At 42.2% G+C, this 27,135-nt stretch overlaps 2 protein-coding genes and 1 pseudogene across 5 annotated transcripts in view; 1 reads left to right on the top strand and 2 right to left on the bottom strand.

Annotated features, from left to right (window-relative positions):
- Positions 1 to 613, top strand: part of LOC118361439 (testis-expressed protein 2-like) — a 50,317-nt pseudogene extending 49,704 nt beyond the window's left edge.
- rnf151 (ring finger protein 151) lies at positions 586 to 13,853 on the bottom strand. 2 transcript variants are annotated; one of them, XM_052472278.1, is made up of 6 exons: positions 13,621 to 13,853; positions 4,126 to 4,223; positions 3,399 to 3,544; positions 2,920 to 3,016; positions 2,233 to 2,462; positions 586 to 1,148 (listed from the first exon to the last, which is right to left on the bottom strand). In XM_052472278.1, the coding sequence occupies exons 2-6, from the start codon at positions 4,126 to 4,128 to the stop codon at positions 890 to 892; spliced, it is 735 nt and encodes a 244-aa protein (XP_052328238.1). In that variant the 5' UTR covers positions 4,129 to 4,223; positions 13,621 to 13,853; the 3' UTR covers positions 586 to 889. The 2 variants fall into 2 exon arrangements, with proteins under 2 accessions (XP_052328238.1, XP_035596510.1); XM_035740617.2 differs by lacking the exon at positions 13,621 to 13,853 and adding an exon at positions 4,390 to 4,523.
- Positions 13,854 to 14,065: 212 nt separating this feature from the next.
- LOC118396884 (NADPH oxidase organizer 1-like) overlaps positions 14,066 to 27,135 on the bottom strand; it is a 45,047-nt gene continuing 31,977 nt past the window's right edge. Inside the window, exons 1-8 of one of the 3 annotated variants that reach the window (XM_035791285.2) lie at positions 21,481 to 21,617; positions 21,246 to 21,326; positions 20,930 to 21,002; positions 20,520 to 20,703; positions 20,081 to 20,274; positions 19,777 to 19,890; positions 16,175 to 16,292; positions 14,066 to 15,665 (exon numbers count right to left, since the gene is read on the bottom strand). In XM_035791285.2, coding sequence (XP_035647178.1) covers positions 14,909 to 15,665; positions 16,175 to 16,292; positions 19,777 to 19,890; positions 20,081 to 20,274; positions 20,520 to 20,703; positions 20,930 to 21,002; positions 21,246 to 21,326; positions 21,481 to 21,555 — 1,596 coding nt within the window. In that variant the 5' untranslated portion in view covers positions 21,556 to 21,617 and the 3' untranslated portion in view covers positions 14,066 to 14,908. Of the gene's footprint in view, positions 15,666 to 16,174; positions 16,293 to 19,776; positions 19,891 to 20,080; positions 20,275 to 20,519; positions 20,704 to 20,929; positions 21,003 to 21,245; positions 21,337 to 21,480; positions 21,618 to 27,135 lie in introns of those variants that run through there. The other 2 variants (XM_035791292.2, XM_052472197.1) reach the window with 2 other exon arrangements.

The raw sequence follows: 27,135 nt of genomic DNA, 5'->3' as shown, positions 1-27,135 counted from the left end.
TATCTCTCGCCTCTCGCCTCTCACCCTCCCTTGTCTTTTTTCATCTGTCTCTTCCTCTTTTCCTCTCCCCCTTATCTTCCTCCCTCCCTCACCTTCCCCACAAATCCAAAGTAAGACAATCTACCCCAAATAAAACAATGAACCTATCTTCCCTCCATGCCAGAATGTGTTTATGCTGCCCAATATGGATGACATCTACCTGCCTCTAATGCATTCTGGGATGGACGGTCCTCCAGCGGCCCAGCAGACCCAGCAGTGTCCATCCCAGTCACCAGACCACTCCTCCATGGAGTCGATTGAGAGGATCTCCCAGGACAACACTTCTACAGAGTTGGACTAGTGCCTCCCTGTGTCCCAATGATGCTATGACACCCTTGAAGTTCTCATAGCACTACAAGTAGATGTGTCACCAAATGTAGTGGGATACTTTATATTACTGAACTTCAACCGAAGTCATACCTTTGGTCAATGTTTACATGTGAGGAACAGTAATGAGGTGTGAGTTTCCTTGCAGTTTTAATTGTTTTACAGTTCAATGTCCTTTTGAGCAGACAGTCCATATTTAATACATGAAAATGAAAACAATCATTGAATAAAACCATGACATGAGGAAGTGTTTTTGTCATGTTTTTAATCATTTGAGATTTGGTTTTGCCGAAATACAATAATCAACCTAATAAAAACATTCTGAAAAGAAAACAATCCAGAAGAATACATTTGCAGTCTTTACAAAATACACCAAAATGAGTTTCATTCAAATCATTAAAATCCAAAACCTCTTTCATTTTCACATTTTCGCATAAACAGATTTTATATAAAAACCATTATGTCACATAAAACTGAATTAATAATTTGTGAAAAAAACCACAAATAAAAACCTGTACCCATCTCAAGAGCTGCTGCTACTGCTGCTTGTATTACTCTCCCCTGTTGTCTCACCCTCTCCATATCCCTCATACACCTCTCCACCCTCCTCCCCCTCCCCTTCTTCCTCCCCCTCTCCCATGACCTCTAGGCTCTCACAGATGAGCGCCACCTGCCTCCTGACGTGTGTCATGGCGGTCTGCATTCTCCCCATCTTTCTCCGGAGGGCGCTAGCGATGGCTCTGTGACTCTGCCTCTGGGCCTCCACATGCTGCCTCAGCTGCCTAGGGTAACCATCATTATCATCATAGGGTATTCATGCATTTATACTGAGCTTTACTTAGAGAATTTGTATATACTCCCAATCGGTATTAGATAGAATGTTGTGGCTCCCCCTTGGGGGAAGACAACCTGTGATTACCTAGGTTACCCCGTTGGCTCACATTAAAAACGTGACCTTTTTCAAACACAATTTTCTTGTTGTCTGCTTGTTTTAGGCAATTACAAAACTACATTTAAGAAAGTACAACATATCTAAAGTACAACATAGATAACTATTCAACATTACCTGCTCCAGAGCACTCTCACTACTTAGAAAAACCTAATATAGTAGGGCTTCCCTCATGCCCCTTTTCATGACTGTGCTAGCAGCCACTTGTGAGTGAGTGCTAAGCTTGCAACCAACCAGAACATTAAGCTAGCCAAGACCAACTACACAAACAAACAGACTATAAAGTAGTGAGTGGAGTTTACAAACGGACTGTACTAAACAACTTAAATGTCTTACCTGTAATGAAATGTTTTCTACACACATAGCTACATGTAACCCTACTAGGACACCGGTCCCCGCAATTCCCACTTTCCCACACCACACCACCTGAAGCCACAGGCTCTATTCCCCTACGTGGGAGCATTGGAACCACAGGTCGGGATTTTTGACCTGGTTACATGTACATTGAACAACAAAGCAGCTTTTCAACATGTTTTGTGATTTTTGTATAACAAAAAAATCTACGAAGTTGATTCTATTACAATGGGGGTCAATGGGAAATAATGTTTGTTTCCCCCAATTTGTGGCCGTGGTCGACGGGAATTCCTTCTTCTGACTTGACTGTCGACTCAGAGCATTATAAAGGGGAAATTCTAGCCTGGAATGCAAACTGAATATTGTTCCACTTCCTTTCCTTTTCAGTAATATTCAGTTAGGATTCCAGGATAGAAAACTCACCTAATCTACTACCAAATAAATAAAGTGAGGCATGCTTCTAAATTCAAAATACAAACGCTATATCCATTCTGTCTCACCTCATCCACCCACTCCCAGTGTTTTAACATCCACCCACTCCCAGTGTTTTAACACCCACCCACCTGAAGCAGTTGTGCTGGGGCTGGGTGGCCTGTGTGAGCAGAGTACCACAGCCCATGGGGCAGAGCTGGCTCCAGTGCTGGCAGTGCTGTGAGTGGACCTCCAGGGCTGAGCGGGGCACCAAGGAACCACAGCCCTGGTGGGGGCATGGGACCCTCTGGAACTGGCAGGAGGAACTATGGAGGAACTCCTCAGACAGAGGGAAAGTGGCTGAGCATCCCTCGTTGTTACACTACAGGGGAGAGTGAGAGGGGTAGAGCAGAGATGAGCGGAGAGGGAAGGAGAGAGATTAGAGGGGAAAAGAGAAGAGAGACAAGAGTGAAGAGGAGAGGGAAGGAGAGAGATTAGAGGGGAAAAGAGAAGAGAGAGAAGAGTGAAGAGGAGAAGAGAGGAGAGGGAAGGAGAGAGATTAGAGGGGAAAAGAGAAGAGTGAAGAGGAGAAGAGAGGAGAAGAAGTGGAAGAGTGTGGGAAAGTCAAAGATTGCCGAAGGTTGTTTGAATGATCTATGAAGAAATCATTTATTCAATATAAGAGGCATGATGACATATGAGACAGGGAAAGTTCCTCTATGCTTGAAACATCCCATTTCCTTGCCACTATGTGGCCCTCACACATTGCTTACAGAGAGAAATGAACTCCATTACTTTGTAATAGAAACATTTAACAACATCAGGCGGTGATAACTCACCTTAATCCTGAGGCGGCTGATAGTTTTACTCAATTTGTACATGACGAACATAAAGCTGGGACTGATAGTGTTCCTACAGCAGGGACATGTCTCCTGTCTAGAGAAGAGAGCTGAATTGAATCAATAACATTCATTTTACACTTTGAAAGGATCATTTCTACAGTCGAAAACCTGAAGAAACTAGATGGTAATCATCTTTCAGCACTGTGAAAACGTACCAAAATCAGAATCTTGTGTTCTAGAAACACATCCCACTGGACACAGATGTAAATTCAACGTCTATTCCATGTTGGTTCCATTTAATTGAAATTACGTGGAAACAGCGTTGATTCAACCGGTGTGTGTCCAGTGAGATGTGGCTTCCTATCTTTCATAATAATACAGCTACTGTCTTTTCTAATGAATAACCAGTTATGGTTACAATATTCCTTCTACCTACAGTGTGTCCTAAACTGAGGAAATGACCCAGTGTACTGTACCTCCTGAGCCACTGTAGGATGCAGGTCTTGCAGAAGACATGGTTACAGGCCACTCTGACAGGACACCTCAGGACAGCTCTACAGATGGTGCAGAGCAGGTCATAGTCTGGACCGTCCACAAACAGGTCCACGTCGTAACCCCCACTCTGAAACACACACACACACACATGCACACGCACACGCACACAAGAGAAGTTAGTTAGGAAATAAGATAGTTGTACTTTAGGTAACTAAATCAAAGTAATGTCAATAGCAGTAAGTTAGTCATTAGCAGTAAGTTAGTCAATATCAGTAAGTTAGTCAATAGCAGTAAGTTAGTCAATAGCAGTAAGTTAGTCAATAGCAGTAAGTTAGTCAATAGCAGTAAGTTAGTCAATAGCAGTAAGTTAGTCAATAGCAGTAAGTTAGTCAATAGCAGTAAGTTAGTCAAATCAAAGCCACTCTGTTATAATAAAACATAATACATTAAACAGGAACAATCAAATCTCCCCAAAATGTTTACATGGTTGACAAATTGCCAGGTCCAGGCACTCCAGTGCACAAATTCTTCAACCACATACCTTATTTAAAAAAATATATAATAATCTGTGTTCCTTTTCTACGACCTCTTAAGTTTTTTGGATACCTGTAGCTCTCTCGACATAAAGTTGTTCTTGAAAATCATAATCCATATTTCATCCATAAAGTCACTCATCATTATAAATTATATTTATATATATTAACTCACCATATTTCACTGCTCTGTTGTCAATTGTCATGTGGTCACAGTTGCTTCAGTTTTCATTCCCACAGCTCAGCCCCTCACTCCCTTTAGTTAGGACTGGCCTACATGTCAACAACACAAACAAATATCCCTGTGTGCCAAGCCACAAAAATACACTGCTAAAACACCCTGGAAAAAAGACATCATTTGACCAATAATCATTCAGCTTTCCAGTGGTAAAGATCCATGTCATTCCTCTTCTCTGAAGTTCCACACTATAGTACTTACTGTTAGACTCAAAACTACGTCCAGAGCTAGTGACTAACCACCTGGGTCCTTTTTTTCTCTCTTTTTCTCGTTCTATCTTTTTTTTCTCTCCCTCTTTTTTTGGTACCCTCCAGGTTTTACTGCTTTGACAGGGGGAGTTGCTATGGAAATGAATGGCGGCTGGCTCTAGAGCTTCCAAACCCATCGGCATTCTCTAACTATTGCTCTGACTGATGGCCACAGTGAGTAGGCTACTATGAATAGGCCTCTTTCAGAACTCAGTGGAGGTTTCTATTCAATAAAAAGTACACGTTTGGTTTTAATTACCTTTTAAATGCAATAACAGCCAACTTTATTCTGTAGTTTATTTTACATAACATTAATTTCAATACTTTTGTCTCTGACATTGGCTGAAGGTTTTTAAGAGAGCTTTTTAAAATGTTTTGAAAAGTGTGCTATTATTACACATATTTGTTATATTATTGTTGTTATTGTTATTATTATTGTTATTATTAGTGTTATTATTATTTTTATTGTTATTATTGTTGTTGTGATTATTATTATTGTTACTATTATTTTTAATTTTATTTTGCAGCTTTGTTTTTTCAATAATATTTCATATCCCGCCAAGTGACCACAGCGCCGAAGGAGATGGCCGGTCTCCTAACCAATTGTGGTATTATGTGTTTCTTTTCGCGATATTTGTAAATTATTTTGTACATAATGTTTCTGCAACCGTATCTTACAGAAGAAAAGAGCTTCTGGATATCAGGACAGCGATCACTCACCTCGGATTAGATAAATATTTCTTCAGCAACAACAACAACAAGCAGGACTCACACGATATTCTCTAAACACCCCACAAGGCAGACATCCCAATTACTCACAAAAGGAAGTGGCGCAGAGGACAAAGAGCCAGATGCCTCGTCCGGACCGGCAGAAGACAACTAGGAACGCTGCCGTTACTGTCAATATTACTCGCCAACGTGCAGTCATTGGACAATAAACTAGACGAGGTACGATCATGAATATCCTACCAACAGGACATCAAAACTGTAATATCCCATGTTTCACGGAATCGTGGCTGAATGACGACATGCATGTTCAGCTAGCGGGAAATACGCTGCACCAGCAAGATAGAACAGCACACTCCGGTAAGACGAGGGGTGGCAGTCTGTGCATATTTGTAAACAACAGCTAGTGCACGAAATCTAAGGAAGTCTCTAGATTTTGCTCGCCTGAAGTAGAGCATATTGTGATAAACTGCAGGCCACACTACTTGCCTAGAGAGTTCTCAGCTATACTTTTCGTGGCTGTTTATTTACCACCACAGACAGATGCTGGCACTTAGTCCGCACTCAGTCAGCTGTATAAGGAAATAAGCAAACATGAAACCACTCACCCAGAGGCGGCACTCCTGGTGGCCGGAGACTTTAATGCAGGGAAACTTAAATCAGCTCTAGCAAATCTCTATCAACATGTTAAATGTGCAACCAGAGGGAAGAAAATTCTAGATCACCTGTACTCCACACACAGAGACAAAGCTCTCCCTCGCCCTCCATTTGGTAAATCTGACCACAACTCTATCCTCCTGATTCCTGCTTACAAGCAAAAATTAAAGCAGGAAGCACCACTGACTCGGTCTATAAAAAAATGGTCAGATGAAGCAGATGCTAAACTACAGGACTGCTTTGCTATCACAAACTGGAACATGTTCCGGGATTCTTCCGACGAGATTGAGGAATACACCACATCAGTCACTGGCTTTATCAATAAGTGCATTGAGGACGTCGTCCCCACAGTGACTGTACGTACATACCCCAACCAGAAGCCATGGATTACAGGCAACATTCGCACTGAGCTAAAGAGTAGAGCTGCCGCTTTCAAGGTGCGGGACTCTAACCTGAAAGCTTACAAGAAATTCCGCTATGCCCTGCGATAAACCATCAAACAGGCAAAGCGTCAATACAGGGCTAAGATTGAATCATACTACACCAGCTCCGATGTTCGTCGGCTGTGGCAGGGCTTGCAAACTACTACAAAGGGAAGCACAGCAGCGAGCTGGCAAGTGACACAAGCCTACCAGATGAGCTAAATTACTTCTATGCTCGCTTCGATGCAAGCAACACTGAGGCATGCATGAGAGCATCAGCTGTTCCGGACGACTGTGTGATCACGCTCTCCGTAGCCGACGTGAGTACGACCTTTAAACAGGTCAACATACACAAGGCTGTGAGGCCAGACGGATTACCAGGACGTGTGCTCCGGGCATGTGCTGACCAACTGGCAGGTGTCTTCACTGACATTTTCAACATGTCCCTGATTGAGTCTATAATACCAACATGCAGACCACCATAGTCCCTGTGCCCAAGAACACAAAGGCAACCTGCCTAAATGACTACAGACCCGTAGCACTCAAGTCCGTAGCCATGAAGTTCTTTGAAAGGCTGGTAATGGCTCAGATCAACACCATTATCCCAGAAACCCTAGACCCACTCCAATTTGCCTACCACCCAAACAGATCCACAGATGATGCAATCTCTATTGCACTCTACACTGCCCTTTCCCACCTGGACAAAAGGAACACCTATGTGAGAATGCTGTTCATTGACTACAGCTCAGCGTTCAACGCCATAGCACCCTCAAAGCTCATCACCAAGCTAAGGAACCTGGGACTAAACACCTCCCTCTGCAACTGGATCCTGGACTTCCTGACGTGTCGCCCCCAGGTGGTGAGGGTAGGTAGCAAGACATCTGCCACGCTGATCCTCAACACTGGAGCTCCCCGGGGGTGCATGCTCAGTCCCCTCCTGTACTCCCTGTTCACCCACGACTGCATGACCAGGCACGACTCCAACACCATCATTAAATTAGCTGACGACACAACAGTGGTAGGCCTGATAACCAATAACGACGAGACAGCCTATAGAGAGGAGGTCAGAGACCTGGCCACGTGGTGCCAGAATAACAACCTATCCCTCAACGTAACTAAGACTAAGGAAATGATTGTGGACAACAGGAAAAGGAGCACAGAACACGTTCCCATTCTCACCGATGGGGCTGTAGTGGATCAGGTTGAGAGCTTCAAATTCCTTGGTGTCCACATCAACAACAAACTAGATTGGTCCAAACACACCAAGACAATCGTGAAGAGGATATGACAAAGACTATTCCCCCTCAGGAAACTAAAAAGATTTGGCATGGGTCCTGAGATCCTTAAAAGTTTCTACAGCTGCAACATCGAGAGCATCCTGACTGGTTGCATCACTGCCTGGTACGACAATTGCTCGGCCTCCGACCGCAAGGCACTTCAGAGGGTAGTGCGTACGGCCCAGTACATCACTGGGGCAAAGCTGCCTGCCATCCAGGACCTCTACACCAGGCGGTGTCAGAGGAAGGCCCTAAAAAAGTCCCCAGCCACCCCAGTCATAGACTCTTCTCTCTACTACCGCATGACAAGCGGTACCGGAGTGCCAAGTCTAGGACAATAAGGCTTCTCAACAGTTTTTACCCCCAAGCCATAAGACTCCTGAACAGGTAACAAAATGGTTACACGGACTATTTGCATTGTGTGCCCCCTCCCCCCAACCCCTCTTTTACGCTGCTGCTACTCTCTGTTTATCTTATATGCATAGTCACTTTAACTATACATTCATGTACTGTACATACTATCTAAATTGGCCTGACCAACCAGTGCTCCCACACATTGGCTGACCAGGCTATCTGCATTGTGTCCCACCACCCGCCAACCCCTCTTTTTACGCTTCTGCTACTCTTTGTTCATCATATATGTGTAACAGTAGAGACTTTACATCCGTCCCCTCGCCCCAACCTGGGCACGAACCAGGGACGCTCTGCACACGTCAACAGTCTACCTCGTAGCATCGTTACCCATCTCTCCACAAATCTGCAGCCCTTGCAGAGCAAGGGGAACCACTACTTCAAGGTCTCAAAGCGAGTGACGTCACCGATTGAAATGCTAGTAGCGCGCACCACCGCTAACTAGCTAGCCATTTCACATCGTTACATATGCATAGTCACTTTAACGATACATACATGTACATACTACCTCAATAAGCCTGACTAACAGGTGTCTGTACATAGCCATTCTACTCTTTTTTTCAAATGTCTATTTACTGTTGTTTTATTTCTTTACACACACACACACAAAAATTGGGTAATTGTGTCTTTTTTAAACATTTCTAATTTAAAACATGTTTAACCTTTATTAAACTTGGCAAGTCAGAATAAATTCTTATTTACAATGACTGCCTACCCCGGCCAAACCTGGACGAGGGTTGGCCAATTGTGCACCGCCCTATGGTACTCCCAATTACGGCCAGATCTGATACAGCCTGGATTCAAACCAGGTTCTGCAGTGACCTCTCTTGCAATGAGATGCCGTGCCTTAGACCACTGCGCCACTCGGGAGCCCATGGTAAGTGTATGGTAAGCCCCTCCCACCAATGTCAGTTGATTGAATACAGGTGTATATGTGTTTGGGGAGAGAGGCAGTTAGGAGTGGAAGGCGAGCATGTTGGCTAGATTTTATTATTTGTACATTTTTAATCCTTGTTTTAGCTTATTAGTTCATATCCTGATTTTAACCGTTGTTGTATTTATCTATGAATTCAAATACATTCTAAATGTTTATGTGCACGAGATAACAGCCAACTTTGTCTTGCTGTAAAGGAAAGCATTTCCTTCGAGGAAGCATCACACCTTGGTCTGCTAAATGACTCAATTGTAAAAGTAGTGCTATGTACATTATGTATTTTATTTGTTCTCTTTTGATTACTGTTTGGACACCAGGTAGATTAGCCTCTGCAGAAGCTAATTGAGGATACTACTAATACTGATAAATACTACTAATACTACTAAATACTGCTTCTCAAGCCTAACAGTAAACAACTCCCCTTCAGCGTTAATATTAACTCTCTGCTTTATCATACAGGTCCATCCATTCCCATTAAGTAATTATCTTTATCTTAACAATGCATAGATACAATTTACTGCATGCAATGCGGATGCTTCTCTATGTGTTTCGTTTCGAGAAACTAGTTATAAACGTCAGAGATGAGAATCTTGAAAACGTGCCAACTTCATGTGCTTGGAAAGACAGTGCACTGATCTGGGTGGAGAGAGGGGGAAGTTGCTACTCAGCAGTGTTGGTAGTGTGGGAAGTACTGATGCTAATTATTACTGTCTGACGAGCATCTACAGATACCTGACCTGTTGAGTGAGATGATTGAGATGATTGACTTGTTTTATGATCAAATCAAATGTATTGGTCACATACACATATCTAGTAGATGTTATCGCGGGTGTATTGATATGCTTGTGCTTCTAGTTCCGACAGTGCAGCAATATCTAAAAAGTCATATCTAACAATTTCACAACACATACCTAATACCCACAAATCTAAGCAATGTCAGAGCGACAGTAGATACTATAGAATACAGTATATGAGATGAGATGAGTAATGCAAGATGTGTAAAAATTATTAAAGTGACTAGTGATTTCAAGTCTGTGTATGTCAGCAGCAGCCTCTCTGTGCTAGTGATGGCTGTTTAACAGTCTGATGTCCTTGAGATAGAAGCTGTTTTTCAGCCTCTCGGTCCCAGCTTTGATGCACCTGTACTGACCTCACCTTCTGGATGATTTTTTAATTTATAATTTCTTTAACTATAAGAACAAATTCTTATTTTCATTGATGGACAAGGCAGTGGGTTAGAGGGGTAGAACAACATATTTTTACCTTGTCAGCTCGGGGATTTGATCTTGCAACCTTTCAGTTATTAGTCCAAAGCTCTAACCACTCGTCTACCTGCCGCCCTAATGATAGAAGGGTGAACAGGCAGTGGCTCGGGTGGTTGTTGTCCTTGATTATCTTTTTGGCCTTCCTGTGACATCGGTGCTGTAGGTGTCCTGGAGGGCAGGTAGTTTGTCCCCGGGGATGCGTTGTGCAGACCGCACCACACTCTGGAGAGCCCTGTGGTTGTGGGCAGTGCAGTTGCCGTACCAGGCGGTGATACATCCTGATGCTCTCAATTGTGCATCTGTAAAGGTTTGTGAGGGTTTTAGGTAACAAGCCAAATTTCTCAAGCCTCCTGAGGTTGACGAAGCGCTGTTACGCCTTCTTCACCAGTCTGTCTGTGTGGGTGGACCATTTCAGTTTGTCAGTGATATGTATGCAGAGGAACTTAAAACTTTCAACCTCCACTGCTGTCCTATTGTTATGGATAGGGGGGTGCTTGCTCTGCTGTTTCCTGAAGTCCACAATCATCTCCTTTGTTATGTTGACATTGAGTGAGAGGTTATTTTCCTGACCCCACACTCCTAGAGTCCGCACCTCCTCCCTGTAGTCTGTCTCGTCATTGTTGGTAATCAAGCCTACTACTGTTGTGTCATCTGCAGACTTGATGACTGAGTCGGAGGCGTGCATTGCCACGCGGTCATGGGTGAACAGGGAGTACAGGACAGGGCTGAACACGCGCCCTTATGGGGCCCCAGTGTTGAGGATCAGTGAAGTGGAGATGTTGTTTCCTTCCTTCACCACCTGGGGGGCGGCCCGTCAAGAAGTCCAGGACCCAATTGCACAGGGCGGGGTTGAGACCCAGGGCCTCAAGCTTAATGATGAGCTTGGAGGGTACTATGGTGTTTATTGCTGAGTTGTAGTCAATGAACAGCATTCTTACATAGGTATCTTGTCCAGGTGGGATAGGGCAGTGTACAGTGTAATGGCGATTGCATCGTCTGTGGACCTATTGGGGCGGTATGCAACTTGAAGTGGGTCTAGGGTGACAGGTACGGTGGAGGTGTTATGATCCTTAACTAGTCTCTCAAAGTACTTCATGATGACAGAAGTGAGTGCTACGGGGTGATAGTCATTTAGTTCAGTTACCTTTGCATGCTTGGGTACAGGAACAATGGTGGCCATCTTGAAGCATGTGGGGACAGCAGACTGGGATAGGGAGAGACTGAATATGTCTGTAAACACACCAGCCAGCTGGTCTGCACATGCTCTGAGGACGCGGCTAGAGATGCCGTCTGGGCCGGCAGCTTTGCGAGGATTTACACTTTTAAATGTCTTACTCACGTCGGCCACGGAGAAGGAGAGACCACAGTCCTTGGTAGCTGGCCACATCGGTGGCACTGAGTTATCTTCAAAGCGGGCAAAAAACTTGGTTAGCTTGTCCGGAAGCAAGACGTCGGTGTCCGGTTTGGCTGGTTTTCCTTTTGTAGTCTGTGATTGTCTTTAGACCCTGCCACATACGTCTCGTGTCTGAGCCGTTAAATTGCGATTCCACTTGTCTCTATGCTGACGTTTTGCCTTTTGGAGGGAATGAGTATTCTGTTTGTATTCTTCCATATTCCCAGTCACCTTGCCATGGTTAAATGCGGTGGTTCGCCCTTCAGTTTTGCGCAAATGTACCATCTATCCACAGTTTCTGGTTAGGGTAGGTTTTAATAGTCACAGTGGGTACAACACCTCCCTTCTTGATGATCAGTAACCGTCTCAGTGCACACGTCAATATTATTCTCGGAAGCTACATATCCCAGTCCGCGTGATCAAAACAATCTTGAAGTGTGGATACTGATTGGTCAGACCAGCGTTGAATAGTCCTTAGCACGGGTACTTCCTGTTTGAGTTTCTGCTTATAGGAAGGGAGGAGCAAAATGGAGTCGTGGTCAGATTTGCCTATAGGAGGGCTGGGGAGGGCCTCGTATGCATCCATGAAGTTGGAATAACAATGATCAAGTTTTTGTCCAGCGCGAGTACTACAGTCAATATGCTGATAGAATTTAGGTAGCCTTTTCCTCAAATTTGTTTTGTAAAAAATCCCCAACTACAATAACTGCGGCCTCAGGATATATGGTTTCTAGTTTGCATAAAGTCCAGTGAAGTTCCTTGATGGCTGTCATGGATTCGGCTTGAGGGGGGACAAATGGTGCTGAGATAATAACCGAATAAATTTAATTTTGGAGTTAACACTGTCTGCATTTCATTGTGAGTTATTCTAGGTCAGGTGAACAAAACGTCTTGAGTTCCTGTATGTTATTACAATTACACCATGAGCCGTTCTGAAGCTTCCCTCCTTTTGTTTTAATTGAATTGGTGCCAACTTGTGGCTTTGAGTACATTACACTGATCTGACTTACTGGCAAAATGTTACATCCTGTAAATTGGAGACATGGGAACGTTTTTTTTATATCAGCAATGTCTGTATTCTCAGTGATTTAAAGGTCAATTGAATAATCTACCAATGTTTTTTTTCTGTAAACAAAAGTCTTTATTACCTTTCTTACAGTATTAACCTTCTCTTAAAAGCATTCCCACCAGTAAATCATTGATCCCTAAGCAATTCCCATTAGGCACATTCCCTTGTTTTTGCTTTGACTTTTCATGAATATTAATTAATTTTCCCAATAAGCCGTCACTCTTTTAGCAACACTTGAGTGTAATAAGCAAGAATGGCACTGTGTCAGTTCAGCTACTCTACCCAGCGGTTACGTGTTTAATCAGTGTCCTTCCCGCTTGTGTTGGGATAAAAGTCATAATGTCAACACAAGTAACACTTTGTTCCTGACTGTAAATGCCACTCCTAAAAGTACACTGTTGGTTTGCTTTAGTTTCAAGTTTTAATGTCACGTGCACAAGTCCAGAAGTAATAGTGGAAGTTATAGATGAAATCAGAGAACCTCGATTCATGTAATGATTTGGAAACTCCACATTCTTCTCTTTTATATACTTCCTTTTTCCTTTGATTGACAGATTTAATCTAGATGCATTAGGCTAGTTTCATCTTGTTGTGATAAGGAATGGATTGCTACTGTGAGTCCACTATTCCTTTTCTCAGAGGGAAACTATCAGAATACCTTGTTTATTTAAATAATAAATGGGACAGAAAGTGCTCTTCTTTTTGTTGTCATGAAAAGCAAAACATATATTGTCCATACAGATTGATATTGAATATTATACGGTAAAGTTATTTTTAAGATGTGATAAGAAGTGAATCCCTTTGTCCGTAGCATGAGTCATGTTTACAAAAGCCTTTTCTCGACATACACATAGAGAAATTGCTGCCAACAGCAACAACTTGAGAAACACATTTTTCATCTAACAGTGTCCATGGCAAGGCGATGACAGAGTGACAAGAGCTTCATTTTTCAATATTCGTTCATCTGTCTTTCTAACTGACTGTTAGAGAACAGAAGAAACCAAGTTACATAACATGCTGTTATTCTCACCTCAATCAGAAGCAAATCGACAATCTCAGATTACAACGTCTAATAGTGTCAAGGCAATCCCCACGAATGCTTTCACACAATGCTTGTTCTTCACTTCATTCATTTTGCAGTTTAAGTCACCTCGCCTTTGAAATTAATGGAATTGAACTCATTTAGAAAGATAAAAGTAACAAGAAAAACAGTGTAATGAACCATTTGAATCATAATCTCAGCTCCTCAATCACTTCTAGTGTTTTCTTAAATACCACGGGTATCTGTTCACCTGATGTCTTCGCAGGCAACTGGTGGATTGTGTGTGTGTTGGAGGGATGTTTTTAATAAGATGTTCAGTTTGCTTGCGAGGGGGTGGATTCTGAGCTGACAATATAAATGGAAAGAAACACGTGACCACAGTAGAAAATACGACTTGGAAAGATGCATACATTGAATTCAGTGTATAGGATATTGTTTAATGCACACTATATTAGTTAGACATGCATATAAGGCATACAGACAGTAATGGTAAATAATTACAGTAAAATTCCAGTATGGAATAACAGTGACTTCAGACACCAATAGAAGTATGACATGTAGGCTACAACAAACAAACCAGTCATTGGTGAACTACAAACAAACCAGTCATTGGTGAACTACAAACAAACCAGTCATTGGTGAACTACAAACAAACCAGTCATTGGTGAACTACAAACAAACCAGTCATTGGTGAACTACAAACAAACCAGTCATTGGTGAACTACAAACAAACCAGTCATTGGTGAACTACAAACAAACCAGTCATTGGTGAACTACAAACAAACCAGTCATTGGTGAACTACAAACAAACCAGTCATTGGTGAACTACAAACAAACCAGTCATTGGTGAACTACAAACAAACCAGTCATTGGTGAACTACAAACAAACCAGTCATTGGTGAACTACAAGGGGGTAGATCTAAAGCGTATGAGACTTTACACAGCTGAAAAATTACTTTGTCACGTAACTTTTAAGTTACTGAATAAAGAACGAAAGTACAATGTGTTTTCTTCCCATCTTAACTCTGATTATGGATAAAAGGCCTGTCAAGAGTTTTTTATTTGACAGGTACATTACTCACATAAAAATTGTTGGATGGAGTCATAGTTAGTGTAGCATACAGCATAGGCGTTCTTATGCTAATTTAACCATAGTCTCATGAGCCATTCTCAAAGTATTGCGCTACATGTAAAGTCGACCACGAGAGACGAGTTTTAACCTAACCCCAAAACCAGCACTCCCCACGGCTCCCAATGACCGTATCTCCCACTTCCCCTACCACTGCTGCCAACCTTTCTCGTGGGTCTGGATGGGGTCCTGCAGGGAGAACTCCCCCCTGGAGGCCAGGGCAGCCTTTCGGGTCATGGTGGTACACCGACTCAGGATCTCATGGGCTCTGGGTCGCGTGGGCACCCTGGGGGCAGCGGTGGGCATCTTACAGGACCCAGCCTCAGGCCTGGAGCTGGAGGAGAGGCTCTCATCTGGGCGGCTGCGGCCACTATTCCTCTCCCCTGGCTCGGGTGAGGACTTGGGGCTGTGTGGGGGGCTTAGGGGGTCCTCCTCACTGGAGGAATATGCCCTGACACTCCGGCCCAGAGACTCAATGCCTGACGAGCTGAAGTCAGAGATGGAGGACTCTGCCCCGCTGATGGTGCTCTTGCGGTTTGCCGGATTCGGCTTTGATTCCAGGTCTTTTCTCTCTCTTTGGGATGGAGGGACGGCCATGCCGAGACGGGTCTCAGACAGGAGCTCCAGAGAGTGGGTCTTTTGGAGATGGGGAGCCCGGTACGGATTACCCCTGGGCTGGGTAGTATGCTCCTTAAGCTCTGTCTCCTCATACAGGGTGGCTGGGTAGCGGTTGCTGGATTGGCTTCCACCACTTGATGCCAGGTTGAGAGTAGAGCTGTTCATGTGGGTTGCCAGATTGAGAGAGGAGCTGTGCAGCTTCCTCTGCAGGGTGTGGAGTCCAGCACGTGGGTTGTTGTAGGGCTGCAGGTACATGGAAGGAACATAGCCCATCCTTCCATTATACCTGGAGAGAAAAATGCTGCATCACTCAGAGTTCGAAAAGTTTTTTTTTTTACAGGACATCTTGAGGTCATGACTTTCATGTCTTTGCTTAACAGAATATTGAAGTGGTGCTGTTCGTCACCATCAATCATCATTTATCAAAAGGAACCACTAACAGGTGATTGGTCATCCCTACTCTCTTCACTGTTGTTCGTTACCAAATAACACTGTAAGAAAACCATGGGATGTCACTATGACATTTTATTTCAGGTATTAACTTTTGGTGGCCAGCCAAGTAGGTGCTCCCTGTTCACATAAACTATAATTACTTTTGGAGTGACAATGCATTCAAATGTTCCTCCCACATACTTGCTGTCACACTATTGTAGCCAAGAAAATGAAAGGTTGTACATTGATTGCGTTGTCTTGTATCACAGACCAGGCAAGTAAATGCAGTTTTGGTTGCTTTGTCTGCGTAGCATTCTGAGAGGCAGACAGGCAGACTGATAGTCAGGTTACATGTTGACATACCCGATGAACCACCAACCGTCATCTGATTTCCTCAGCACCTCTACCACAGAGCCAATAGGAACAGGTACCTCGTCACTATTGTTAGTGGAGTAACTCCTCAAAGCACAGTAGAGAGTTCCTGAGGGACAAACCAGGAAGCTTGTTAAAACAACAAAAGAGATTCCGTTCTACAACACCATCAGTAGTAGTAGTAGTAGCAGTAGTCCTTCTAGGAATTTATACAGTGCCTTTAGAAGTATTCACAACCCTTTACTTTTTTCACATAAGTTTTTCAGAATAAAAGTGGAAAGCTCTTAGAGACTTAACAAGAAAGACTCGCAGCTGTAATCGCCACAAAAGGTTCTTCAACAAAGTACTGTTTCAGGGGTGTGAATAATCATGTAAATTAGATATTTCTATATTTCATTTTCAAGCACAAATATATATATATACAGTGCCAGTCCAAAGTTTTTTTTTACTATTTTGTACATTGTAGAATAATAGTGAAGACATCAAAACTGTGAAATAACACATATGGAATCATGTAGTAACCAAAAAAGTGTTTATATTTTAGAGTCTTCAAAGTAGCCACCCTTTGCATTGATGACAGCTTTGCACATTCTTGGCATTCTCTCAACCAGCTTCACCTGGAATGCTTTTCAACAGTCTTGAAGGAGTTCCCACATATGCTGAGCACTTGTTGGCTGCTTTTCCTTCTCTCTGCAGTCCAACTCATCCCAAAACATCTCAATTGAGTCGGGTGATTGTGAAGGCCAGGTCATCTGATGCAACACTCCATTACTCTCCTTCTTGGTCAAATAGTCCTTACACAGCCTGGAGGTGTGTTGGGTCATTGTCCTGTTGAAAAATTAATGATAGTCCCACTAAGCGCAAACCAGATGGGAAGGCGTATCGCTGCAGAATGCTGTGGTAGCAATGCTCGTTAAGTCTGTCTTGAATTCTAAATAAATCACTGACAGTGTCACCAGCATAGCACCCCCACACCATCTCCTCCATGCTTCACAGTATGAACCACACATGCAGAGATCATCCGTTCACCTACTCTGTGTCTCAAAAGACACGGCAGTTGGAACCAAAAATCTCATATTTTGACTCATCAGACTTAAGGACAGATTTCCACCGGTCTAATGTCTATTGCTCAAGTTTCTTGGCCCAAGCAAATCTCTTCTTCCTATTGGGGTTGAAGGGGTTAAACCAAGGCCTCATACCTTTTAAAGGGTTAATAAATTGTGTCATGATAAACTGTAAACTGTCTCTCAGGAGACCTCTGTGTGTGTTAACTCCTGTTTTGAGTGTTGTGCCCTTCCGACACAATCAGAAGGCGGAAACCACCTACGGTCAGACTCCTCCTGTCTGGGCCCCAACTTGGCTGTCTGAGGTTCTGAGAAATACGACAGGTTTTCTGAGAACACAAGGCTGCCGCAGGGATGATGAAAACAGCCACCTGTCAGAAGATGCTTGGACTCGTTCACCTTGTTATGACTCTATACTTGTGATGAAAGTTCAGGTTTCGATCAAACCCACTTCTGAGCTTTCAATTGCTGACAAGATGGTTGCTGCTGTCAGGGGGAGGATAGATGAATTAAAATGTTGTTGCCAGAGAAAGTCACGGAAGGGGAACAGGGGAGGCTTTATGAGTTACAGGATGTCTTAGACACTTTGCAGAACCTGGGGAGTGTCACGACTCCCAACGAAGGTGGCTCCTCTTTCTGTTCGGGCGGCTCTCGGGCGGTGGTCGTCACTGGTCTACTAGCTGCCACCGATCCCTTTTCCCTTTTCTGTTGGGTTTGTCTTATTGGTTACACATGTTTCCTGCTTAGGTTTTAAGTTGGGCTATTTAAGCCGGTACGGCCTGCCTGCTCTTTGTACGGGCTTATTTTTGTGTTTGTGTGTGGTAATGCGTTTCAGTTTTGTTTTTCCTCCGGACTGGTTAGGTCCTGATTTTGGGCTGGTCGTTTATGTGCGCTCTGTATTGCCGTGTACTATTTTCTCTGTGCCTATTTTCTCTGTGCCGGAGATTAAAGCATTGTTCTGTACCTTCTGCCTCCTGCTCCTGACTCTGCACCCACTACGCCTAAGTGCGTCACAGGGAGAGCTATCATATACTGTACTCTGTAACAACTTCTACCTACAATTGTATTACTAAAGGAGAATTTTAATACTTGAACAAATAGTCTGTGTTTCCTTTCTACTACCAATTATATATACGTTTGATAACTATATAGACCTGATCATCTTTTGAAGAAATTGATCAATGGTGTCCTTTAGTGGTGTTTTCTTTGCAGCAATTTGACCACGGAGGCCCGATTCACGCACTCTCCTCTGAACAGTTGAGATGTATCTGTTACTTGACCTCTGTGAAGCATTTATTTGGGCTGCAATCTGAGGTGCAGTTAACTCTAATGAACTTATCCTCTGCAGCAGAGGTAACTCTGGGTCTTCCTTTCCTGTGGCAGTCCTCATGAGAGACAGTTTCATCATAGCTCTCGATGGTTTTTGCGACTGCAATTGAATAAACTTTAAAAGTTCTTTACGTTTTCCAGATTGACTGACCTTCATGTCTTAAAGTAATGACGGACCGTTGTTTCGCTTTGCTTATTTGAGCTGTTCTTGCCATAATATGGACTTGGGCTTTTACCAAATAGGACTGTCTTCTGTATACCAAACCTACATTGTCACAACACAACTGATTGGCTCAAATGTATTAACGAGGAAAAAAATGCCACAAATGAACTTTTAATAAGGCACACCTGTCAATTGAAATGCATTCCATTACCTTATGAAGCTGGTTGAGAGAATGCCAAAAGTGTGCAAAGCTTTCATCAAATCAAAGGGTGTTTTCTTTGAAGAATCTCAAATGTAAAATATATTTGGATTTGTTTAAATCTTTTTTGGTTATTACATGACTGTGTTATTTCATAGTTTTGATGTCTTCACTATTATTCTACAATGTAGAAAATAGTAAAAATAAAGAAAAACCCTTGAATGAGTAGGTGTGTCCAAACTTATGTTTTCACTTTGTATGGGGTACTGTGTGTAAATGGGTGAGAAAAATCTATTTAATCAACATTGTATTTTTTTTTTTAACTAGGCAGGTCAGTTTAGAACAAATTCTTATTTACAATGACAGCCTACAGTGGGTTAACTGCCTTGATCAGGGGCAGAAGGACAGACTTTCACCTTGTCAGCTCAGGGACTTGATCCAGCGACCTTTCTGGTACTGGCCAAACACTAACCACTAGGATACCTACCGACCCAAACAGAGCAAAATGTGAAATAAGACAAAGGTGTGAAAATATTCTGATGGCACTGTAGATAGTGGATTCTGACAAATCTCAAAACCATGACAGAACATCTTGTAATGCCATATTGTAATCTGTAATACATTCTCAGTCTGTCATTCTCTACTTTGTTGGGATGAGGGTGTTTTATCTAGCTCAGGACTGCCCCCTGGTGTTTGGCTGGCTGTGGAATGTTCAAACTACTATGGTTTCACCATGCGCCAACTACAATCCATAGTAGGCCTAGTATATTAAACAAACTGTGATCAAGTTTGGTCTGTGGAAAGGATATGCATTAATATACCGTATGAAGTATCTCACCCCCCAAGGGAATTCCATTCATTTCATCTTCATCCTCCTCTGCCTCACACATCTCCAGGTAGGGAGCAGGGAACCAGGCCAACTGTTTATCCTCGTTCTCCACCAGCCACCAGCCTGAATGAACACACACAGATCGAGACAGAGGAAGTCTTAATTAGGCTAATCTTCATTTCCATGTTTCTCCACACAAAGCTTGAAAGTGGAGCCTATCCCAGGTTAACAGTGTAAGGAGAAATGAAAAGTGGGCTAACCTACGTTTAAATACAGGTAAATAAAAGTAAACTATATTAAGGAGGACTCTAACCTGCCGGGTCTTTGATGAGCACGTCCAGCCTCTCATCCAAGGCCACTTTAAAGGGCCTGTTCTTAGTGTCCTTGGTGTTGTAGGGCCCCACACAGCGGTAAGACTGGCTAACAAAGGCGTGTGTCCTATTGCCCACGCTCAGACGCTGCCCGCTCATGTTCCCCACCCCCTCCTTCGATGGCAGCATCATGATGCTGTGGAGAGGGGACAAATGCTGACGATAACATACAGTACCTGCTGGACGTTTTCTTTAAGTTTACATGAGAAGACCAGAGTGCTAGGCTCATAAAAGATTGTTGCCATGTAGTAAGTAGATGCTCTCATCCAGTACGTTAATCTACAATTGAATTATTAGTGTAGTGAAATAAGAATGCTGAAACAATAAAAAAAAATATTTTTTTTAAAGAGGCTGAAGCGAGGAAAGTTTGTATGTGTTTACCTGTTCTTGGTGAAGTCTGCCTGCAGGTCGTGGTCTTTGGGCATGAAGAACCGAGTGACCTCTGAACTGCGGGTCACGGAGGGGTCACACCTGAGCAGGTCGCTGCAGTAGTTCTCCAGTAAGTTCATCCGACGCATCAACCAACAAGGACCCTTCTCCTGGATCTTTCTCCTCATAGCTGTGGCTGAGAGAAGACAACAATTAGTAAGGTCCGAACTCAGTATTCGCAGTGAAACAAAGAAAAATGTATTCCCTATTTTTGAATTGTTGAGGTTTCACTTTTTCATTGAGGTAGGAAGAAGAACAACATGAATGTGATGAGAAAGTGAGATAGCAAAGTGACGAAGCAGAGTTGAAATAGTTTGGGAGTAGATTGTGAGGCAAAGATGAGACTGAGGTTGTTGACTTACCTCTGAATTTGGGAATCACTCTGTCTCTCTTGCGGAAAGGATTCTCAAGGAAAAACCTCTTCTTCAATTGTCTCTGTTGAAATAAGAGGAGGGATATCACATATCCTCTGATAAAGATGTATCAATCACTTTTAATTGTTACATTTATTTTGTCATTTAGTAGACACTCTTATCCAGAGCAACTTACAGGAACAATTAGGGTTGAGTGCCTGCTCAAGGGTATGTCTACATATTTTTCACCTACTGGCCCAATGCCCTTAACCGGTAGGCTAATTGACGCTCCTTTATTGATGTACAGGTTCAATTTAAAACTTACATGAAACTCCTTCAAATCTAGGAATGATCTGTAGACAATTACTTCACTCTCATCAGACCACAGTATGGAGATCATAAACATCTGTAGAAAACTTGAAATTATATTATTTTAGAAAACAATGTAAAAATGTAACAGATACAAATTAGGATTTTTTTTTTAATTTACCAATTTATATACACAAAAATGGAATACACACACACACTCTCTACACTTATTCATTTCTATAGTGGTTTACCTTGACTTGAAATGCCTCTCTATATATCACTCCAATAATCTGGGCACTAGTGGCATAGCGCATCTGGTCTCCCATGTCTGAGTTTATTCTAATCTAATTTTGAGTTGATGATCTACTCTTTCTCTCAAGCCTCTTGCTTTCATCTTTATCTGCTCGACTAGTTTAGTACAATTTATACTTTAGGAGAAGAGGCGGAGTCGGTAGGCACGTATGCAACTATATCGTCACGTGGTGCTTTTTACCTGGCTGTGGGCTGTGGGCTAAAGCCAATAAATGTCTTGTCCCTTTCAATTGATTTTTTTTTGTTATTGGTCAATTCATCCATCAAGTCCACCAACCACGACAATCAATTACAAAAGAAACAGTGAATAGTAATTTATCAAGTTAAATTGTTTGGTCATGGGTAGGCACCAGGCTTACATTTACATATCCATTGATTGTAGGCATACCAAGTAGCCTACTACGAACTTGCAAAATGTGAATTAATTCTACCTTACACCTAGCTGGCAAGATACCTTCAGAGAGTGTTAGTTAATACCTGCTAGGTGTATGTGGCACTGAAGAAGCACAGTAGGTAGCAACATAGACAGTGTCGAGAACCTGTTGTGTGAATAGGATGGGATGATGAATCATGTTGTTGACATTAAACCTGTTTTTGGCTGCTATTACCTGTGTGTGTGCATGCAATTACACACACACACACACACACACACACACACACACACACACACACACACACACACACACACACACACACACACACACACACACACACACACACACACACACACACACACACACACACACACACATTGTCCAATGCAAATTTGTTTTAAATGACTCAACGGCTCATCAGAGGTTAATAATCTATTAGTACCAGCCTTCTCCATGAGTAGGCCTAATGCCTGATGCACACACCTCATAGAGGTTAAATAGTAGTGATATTGATGCTATTATACACAGTTTTATTCTAGGCATTTCATTTAGAAGCGCAATGTAAATGTGCCGATCCAGCGCAAAACAGTACTGGCGACCTAAAGCCTGTGCGCAGATTTTTGTCCGCAAACTATAGATTATGTATTTAGATACTAGTTGTAGTGAGTTCCTCTCTATGCAACCTGGCCTCAGTGCCATTCATTGCATTTGAAATGTTACATTACATTGCGAATTGAATAGTAGTTGTAGGCTACAATATCATAAGAATTAGAGGAAGTATCATACCTCTTACCCAGTCTTACAATATCGTATGAGTTGAATGACATACCCTAAATGATTATAATATCATATCATATGAGTTTGATGACATACCATTACTTGTCATAACTGTGAGAGACGGAATCTAAAACAAAAATCTAGAAAATCACATTGTATGATTTTTAAGTAATTAATTAGCATTTTATTGCATGACATAAGTATTTGATCACCTACCAACCAGTAAGAATTCCGGCTCTCACAGACATGTTAGTTTTTCTTTAAGAAGTCCTCCTGTTCTCCACTCATTACCTGTATTAACTGCACCTGTTTGAACTCGTTACCTGTATAAAAGACACCTGTCCACACACTCAATCAAACAGACTCCAACTTCTCCACAATTGCCAAGACCAGAGAGCTGTGTAAGGACATCAGGGATAAAATTGTAGACTTGCACAAGGCTGGGATGGGCTACAGGACAATAGGCAAGCAGCTTGGTGAGAAGGCAACAACTGTTGTCGCAATTATTAGAAAATGGATGAAGTTCAAGATAACGGTCAATCATCCTCGGTCTGGGGCTCCATGCAAGATCTCACCTCGTGGGGCATCAATGATCATGGGGAAGGTGAGGGATCAGTCCAGAACTACTCGGCAGTACCTGGTCAATGACCTGAAGAGAGTTGGGACCACAGTCTCATAGAAAACTATTAGTAACACACTACGCCGTCATTGATTAAAATCCTGCAGAGCACACAAGGTCCCCCTGCTCAAGCCAGCGCATGTCCAGGTCCGTCTGAAGTTTTCCAATGACCATCTGGATGATCCAGAGGAGGAATGGGAGAAGGTCATGTGGTTTGATGAGACAAAAATATAGCTTTTTGGTCTAAACACTCGCTGTGTTTGGAGGAAGAAGAAGGATGAGTACAACCCCAAGAACACCATCCCAACCGTGAAGCATGGAGGTGGAAACATCATTCTTTGGGGATGCTTTTCTGCAAAGGGGACAGGACGACTGCACCGTATTGAGGGGAGGATGAATGGGTCCATGTATTGCGAGATCTTGGCCAACAACCTCCTTCCCTCAGTAAGAGCATTGAAGATGGGTCATGGCTGGGCCTTCCAGCATGACAACGACCCAAAACACACCGCCAGAGCAAATAAGGAGTGGCTTCGTAAGAATCATCTCAAGGTCCTGGAGTGGCCTAGCCAGTCTCCAGACCTGAACCCAATAGAAAATCTTTGGAGGGAGCTGAAAGTCCATATTGCCCAGCAACAGCCCCGAAACCTGAAGGATCTGGAGAAGGTCTGTATGGAGGAGTGGGCCAAAATCCCTGCTGCAGTGTGTGCAAACCTGGTCAAGAACTACAGGAAACGTATGATCTCTGTAATTGCAAACACAGGTTTCTGTATCAAATATTAAGTTCTGCTTTTCTGATGTATCAAATACTTACAGTGCCTTGCGAAAGTATTCGCCCCACTTGAACTTTGTGACCTTTTGCCACATTTCAGGCTTCAAACATAAAGATATAAAACTGTATTTTTTTGTGAAGAATCAACAACAAGTGGGACACAATCATGAAGTGGAACAACATTTATTGGATATTTAAAACTTTTTTAACAAATCAAAAACTGAAAAATTCGGCGTGCAAAATTATTAAAGTTCATGGGGGCCGAATACTTTCGCAAGGCACTGTATGTCATGCAATAAAATGCAAATTAATTACTTAATCATACAATGTAATTTTCTGGATTTTTATTTTAGATTCCAACTCTCACAGTTGAAGTGTACCTATGATAAAAATTACAGACCTCTACATGCTTTGTAAGTAGGAAAACCTGCAAAATCGGCAATGTATCAAATACTTGTTCTCCCCACTGTACATACATTTTTTTTTAAATAGACTAAAGCTATTCCTGGTTTATGTAGTTAAATAAATCATGTATAAACTTGTTATACATTGAATGTGAATAATACATTGAATAATGTATTTGCCCAGTTCCAACCAGACAGGTTATCTATGCAAGCATCAGCATCTCTGCTCAACAATAGACAATAGCTTAGGAGGAAGCAGAGCATGGTATAACACTTGGACTGTTACGTTTTACCAGCAACTTGTCAGAAAGGCTGATGCATGGCATGTGGAATATCATTCCACTCTCGAACACCAGTAACACATCGGTGAAGCACCTATCCTTTCATTCAGTCAGTTCCAGGAACCTTACCTTTCATTTGGGGATGAGTCACTGGAGTCTGTCACTTCCCTTTCCTTGTTGTCTCCTAGAAAAAAAATGTTATCCATGGCCATACTGAATATTAGAGAATATTACAGTTGTATGGTCTTTACTTTAAAAAAATAAATAATTGCCTATACCAGCATTGTTGTTATCTTATTTTTAGAACATCATAATGAGGCCGGTAGTACTAAAGAGGTAAACTGTGTGTGCAGGCCTTTGGTTTTGTCTGTATCAGGCAAGTAGTTGGCGCTTGCAACACCACGATAGTGGGTTCGATTCCCGGGACCACACATACATCAAATGTATGCACACATGACTGTAAGTCACTTTGAATAAACACGTCTGATAAATGGAATATATTATATTATTATATATTATGTGCATTTTGACTCTTGATTAAAGAAATTGGCATTGGATACTTCGTCACCCACCTTTGCTGTAAACTGTATAGTGTTGTAACATAATAAATATTGTATTTTACTGTAAGTAAATCTATTCAATTTTATTGTATTGGGAACCAAATTTGAAATACCGCTACTTGTTTATAGCCACTTTGTGACTCCTTCGTCTCCAGTGAATGTGTTGATATGTGTCACGTTCGTCGTAAAGAGGAGACCAAGGGAAGTGATATGAATACATGTTCTATATTTAATGAATAAAGAACACTGAAACAAACTCACAAAACAACAAACGAACGTGACGCTATATGATCTAAATGTGCAGACACAGGCAACTAGACTTAGACATAGATGATAACCCACGAAATACCCAAAGAAGATGGCTGCCTGAAAGATGGTTCCCAATTAGGGACAACGATAAACAGCTGACTCTAATTGAGAACCAATCTAGGCAACCATAGACATACATAAACACCATAAACAACCATAGACATACATAAAATAGATAGTAAATGACCCCATAAACCTACAAAACCCCTAGACAGTACAAAAACACATACATCACTCATGTCACACCCTGACCTAACCAAAACAAGAAAGAAAACAAAGAATACTCAGGTCAGGGCGTGATAATATGTAACGTGTTAACTAAGACATAATAACAATAAAACGATGTCTATAAAATATATGTCTGTGTGCGTTTGTGTATGTGTGCGTGAATTGTCGTGGAATATTTCCGATTCAAAGGAGAGAGACTTTTAGATTTCATCAAATCAATCAAACGTTATTATCGATTAAGAATTGCAATAATGAAGCTGGTCAATGACCACCATTAAGTGATTGCTGAGAGCCCAAATAAGCAGGGTTGGGTTACAGTTCTTTATAGACAAGTACATCCTCCTGAATGTTCATGACAAACCACAGATTTTTGAATTATACATTGTGCTATCAAGCAACAGACAGCAAGATTTACATTGCGGCAGGTTTCTGTCACTAGCTCATTTACGGCTTGTTATACAGGATTAGTGTCTCAGTTTTGCAATCCCTACCACACAGATACTAATCATTCAATGGAATGCAGGCTGCAGGTTCTATCACCAAGCCATCATAAATCAATTGTTAGCACCAAGCCCCAGAGGTCAACTCAGTCCCACAGACACAGATGATGCAATACTACACATACACTACTGTATACTACACATACACTACATTCCTTTTCAATCATAAATTATGCAGCCTTAAAAGTCAAGATAATTTTGTCACTTGCTGTCATGCCCTGACGTTAGAGATCCTTATTATTCTCTATGTTTGGTTCGGTCAGGGTGTGACTTGGGTGGGAAAGTCTATGTTTTCTATTTCTTTGTGTTTCTTGTTGTCTCTGATTGGGGATTGTCTGTTGGGGATCATATATAAGTTGTCATTTTCCTTTTGGGTTGTGTGGGATTTTGTTTTCTGTATAGTTTAGTTTTGCCTTACAGAACTGTGAGCTTTCGTTTTTGTAATTTTGGTGTCATCAATAAAAGGAACGATGTATGCCTACCACGCTGCAAATTGGTCCGGTCATTCCACAAAAGAGAGCCGTAACACTTGAAAGACGAGGTAAAATGCATGAGCACTAGTGTCGGGGTCAATTGCATTTAAATTTGGTTTACTTTTTAAAGCTTTTTTTAACCTCAATATAAAATAATTTCTGGGTAACAATTTAGTACCTGAAGCTTTCCACCTTCCCCACTGCGGTCCTGTCAATGTGGATAGGAGTGTGCTTCCCTCTGCTGTTTCCTGAAGTCCACAATCAGCTCCTTCCTTTTGTTGACGTTGAGAGAGGTTATTT

Source organism: Oncorhynchus keta, chromosome 2 (assembly GCF_023373465.1).
Source record: "Oncorhynchus keta strain PuntledgeMale-10-30-2019 chromosome 2, Oket_V2, whole genome shotgun sequence".
NCBI classification, from domain to species: Eukaryota; Metazoa; Chordata; class Actinopteri; order Salmoniformes; family Salmonidae; genus Oncorhynchus; species Oncorhynchus keta.
The sequence above is the reverse complement of the archived record's forward strand: the minus strand, read 5'-3'. Positions and strand labels throughout refer to the sequence as shown.

What these genes read in the sequence shown, in the direction of transcription:
- rnf151 (XM_052472278.1), bottom strand. An exon ending in ATCCTACAGTGGCTCAGGAG is followed by an intron (nt 3,017 to 3,398) that starts GTACAGTACACT and finishes TCTCTTCTCTAG; the next exon opens with ACAGGAGACATGTCCCTGCT. An exon ending in CCCCAGCACAACTGCTTCAG is followed by an intron (nt 1,149 to 2,232) that starts GTGGGTGGGTGT and finishes TGGTTACCCTAG; the next exon opens with GCAGCTGAGGCAGCATGTGG.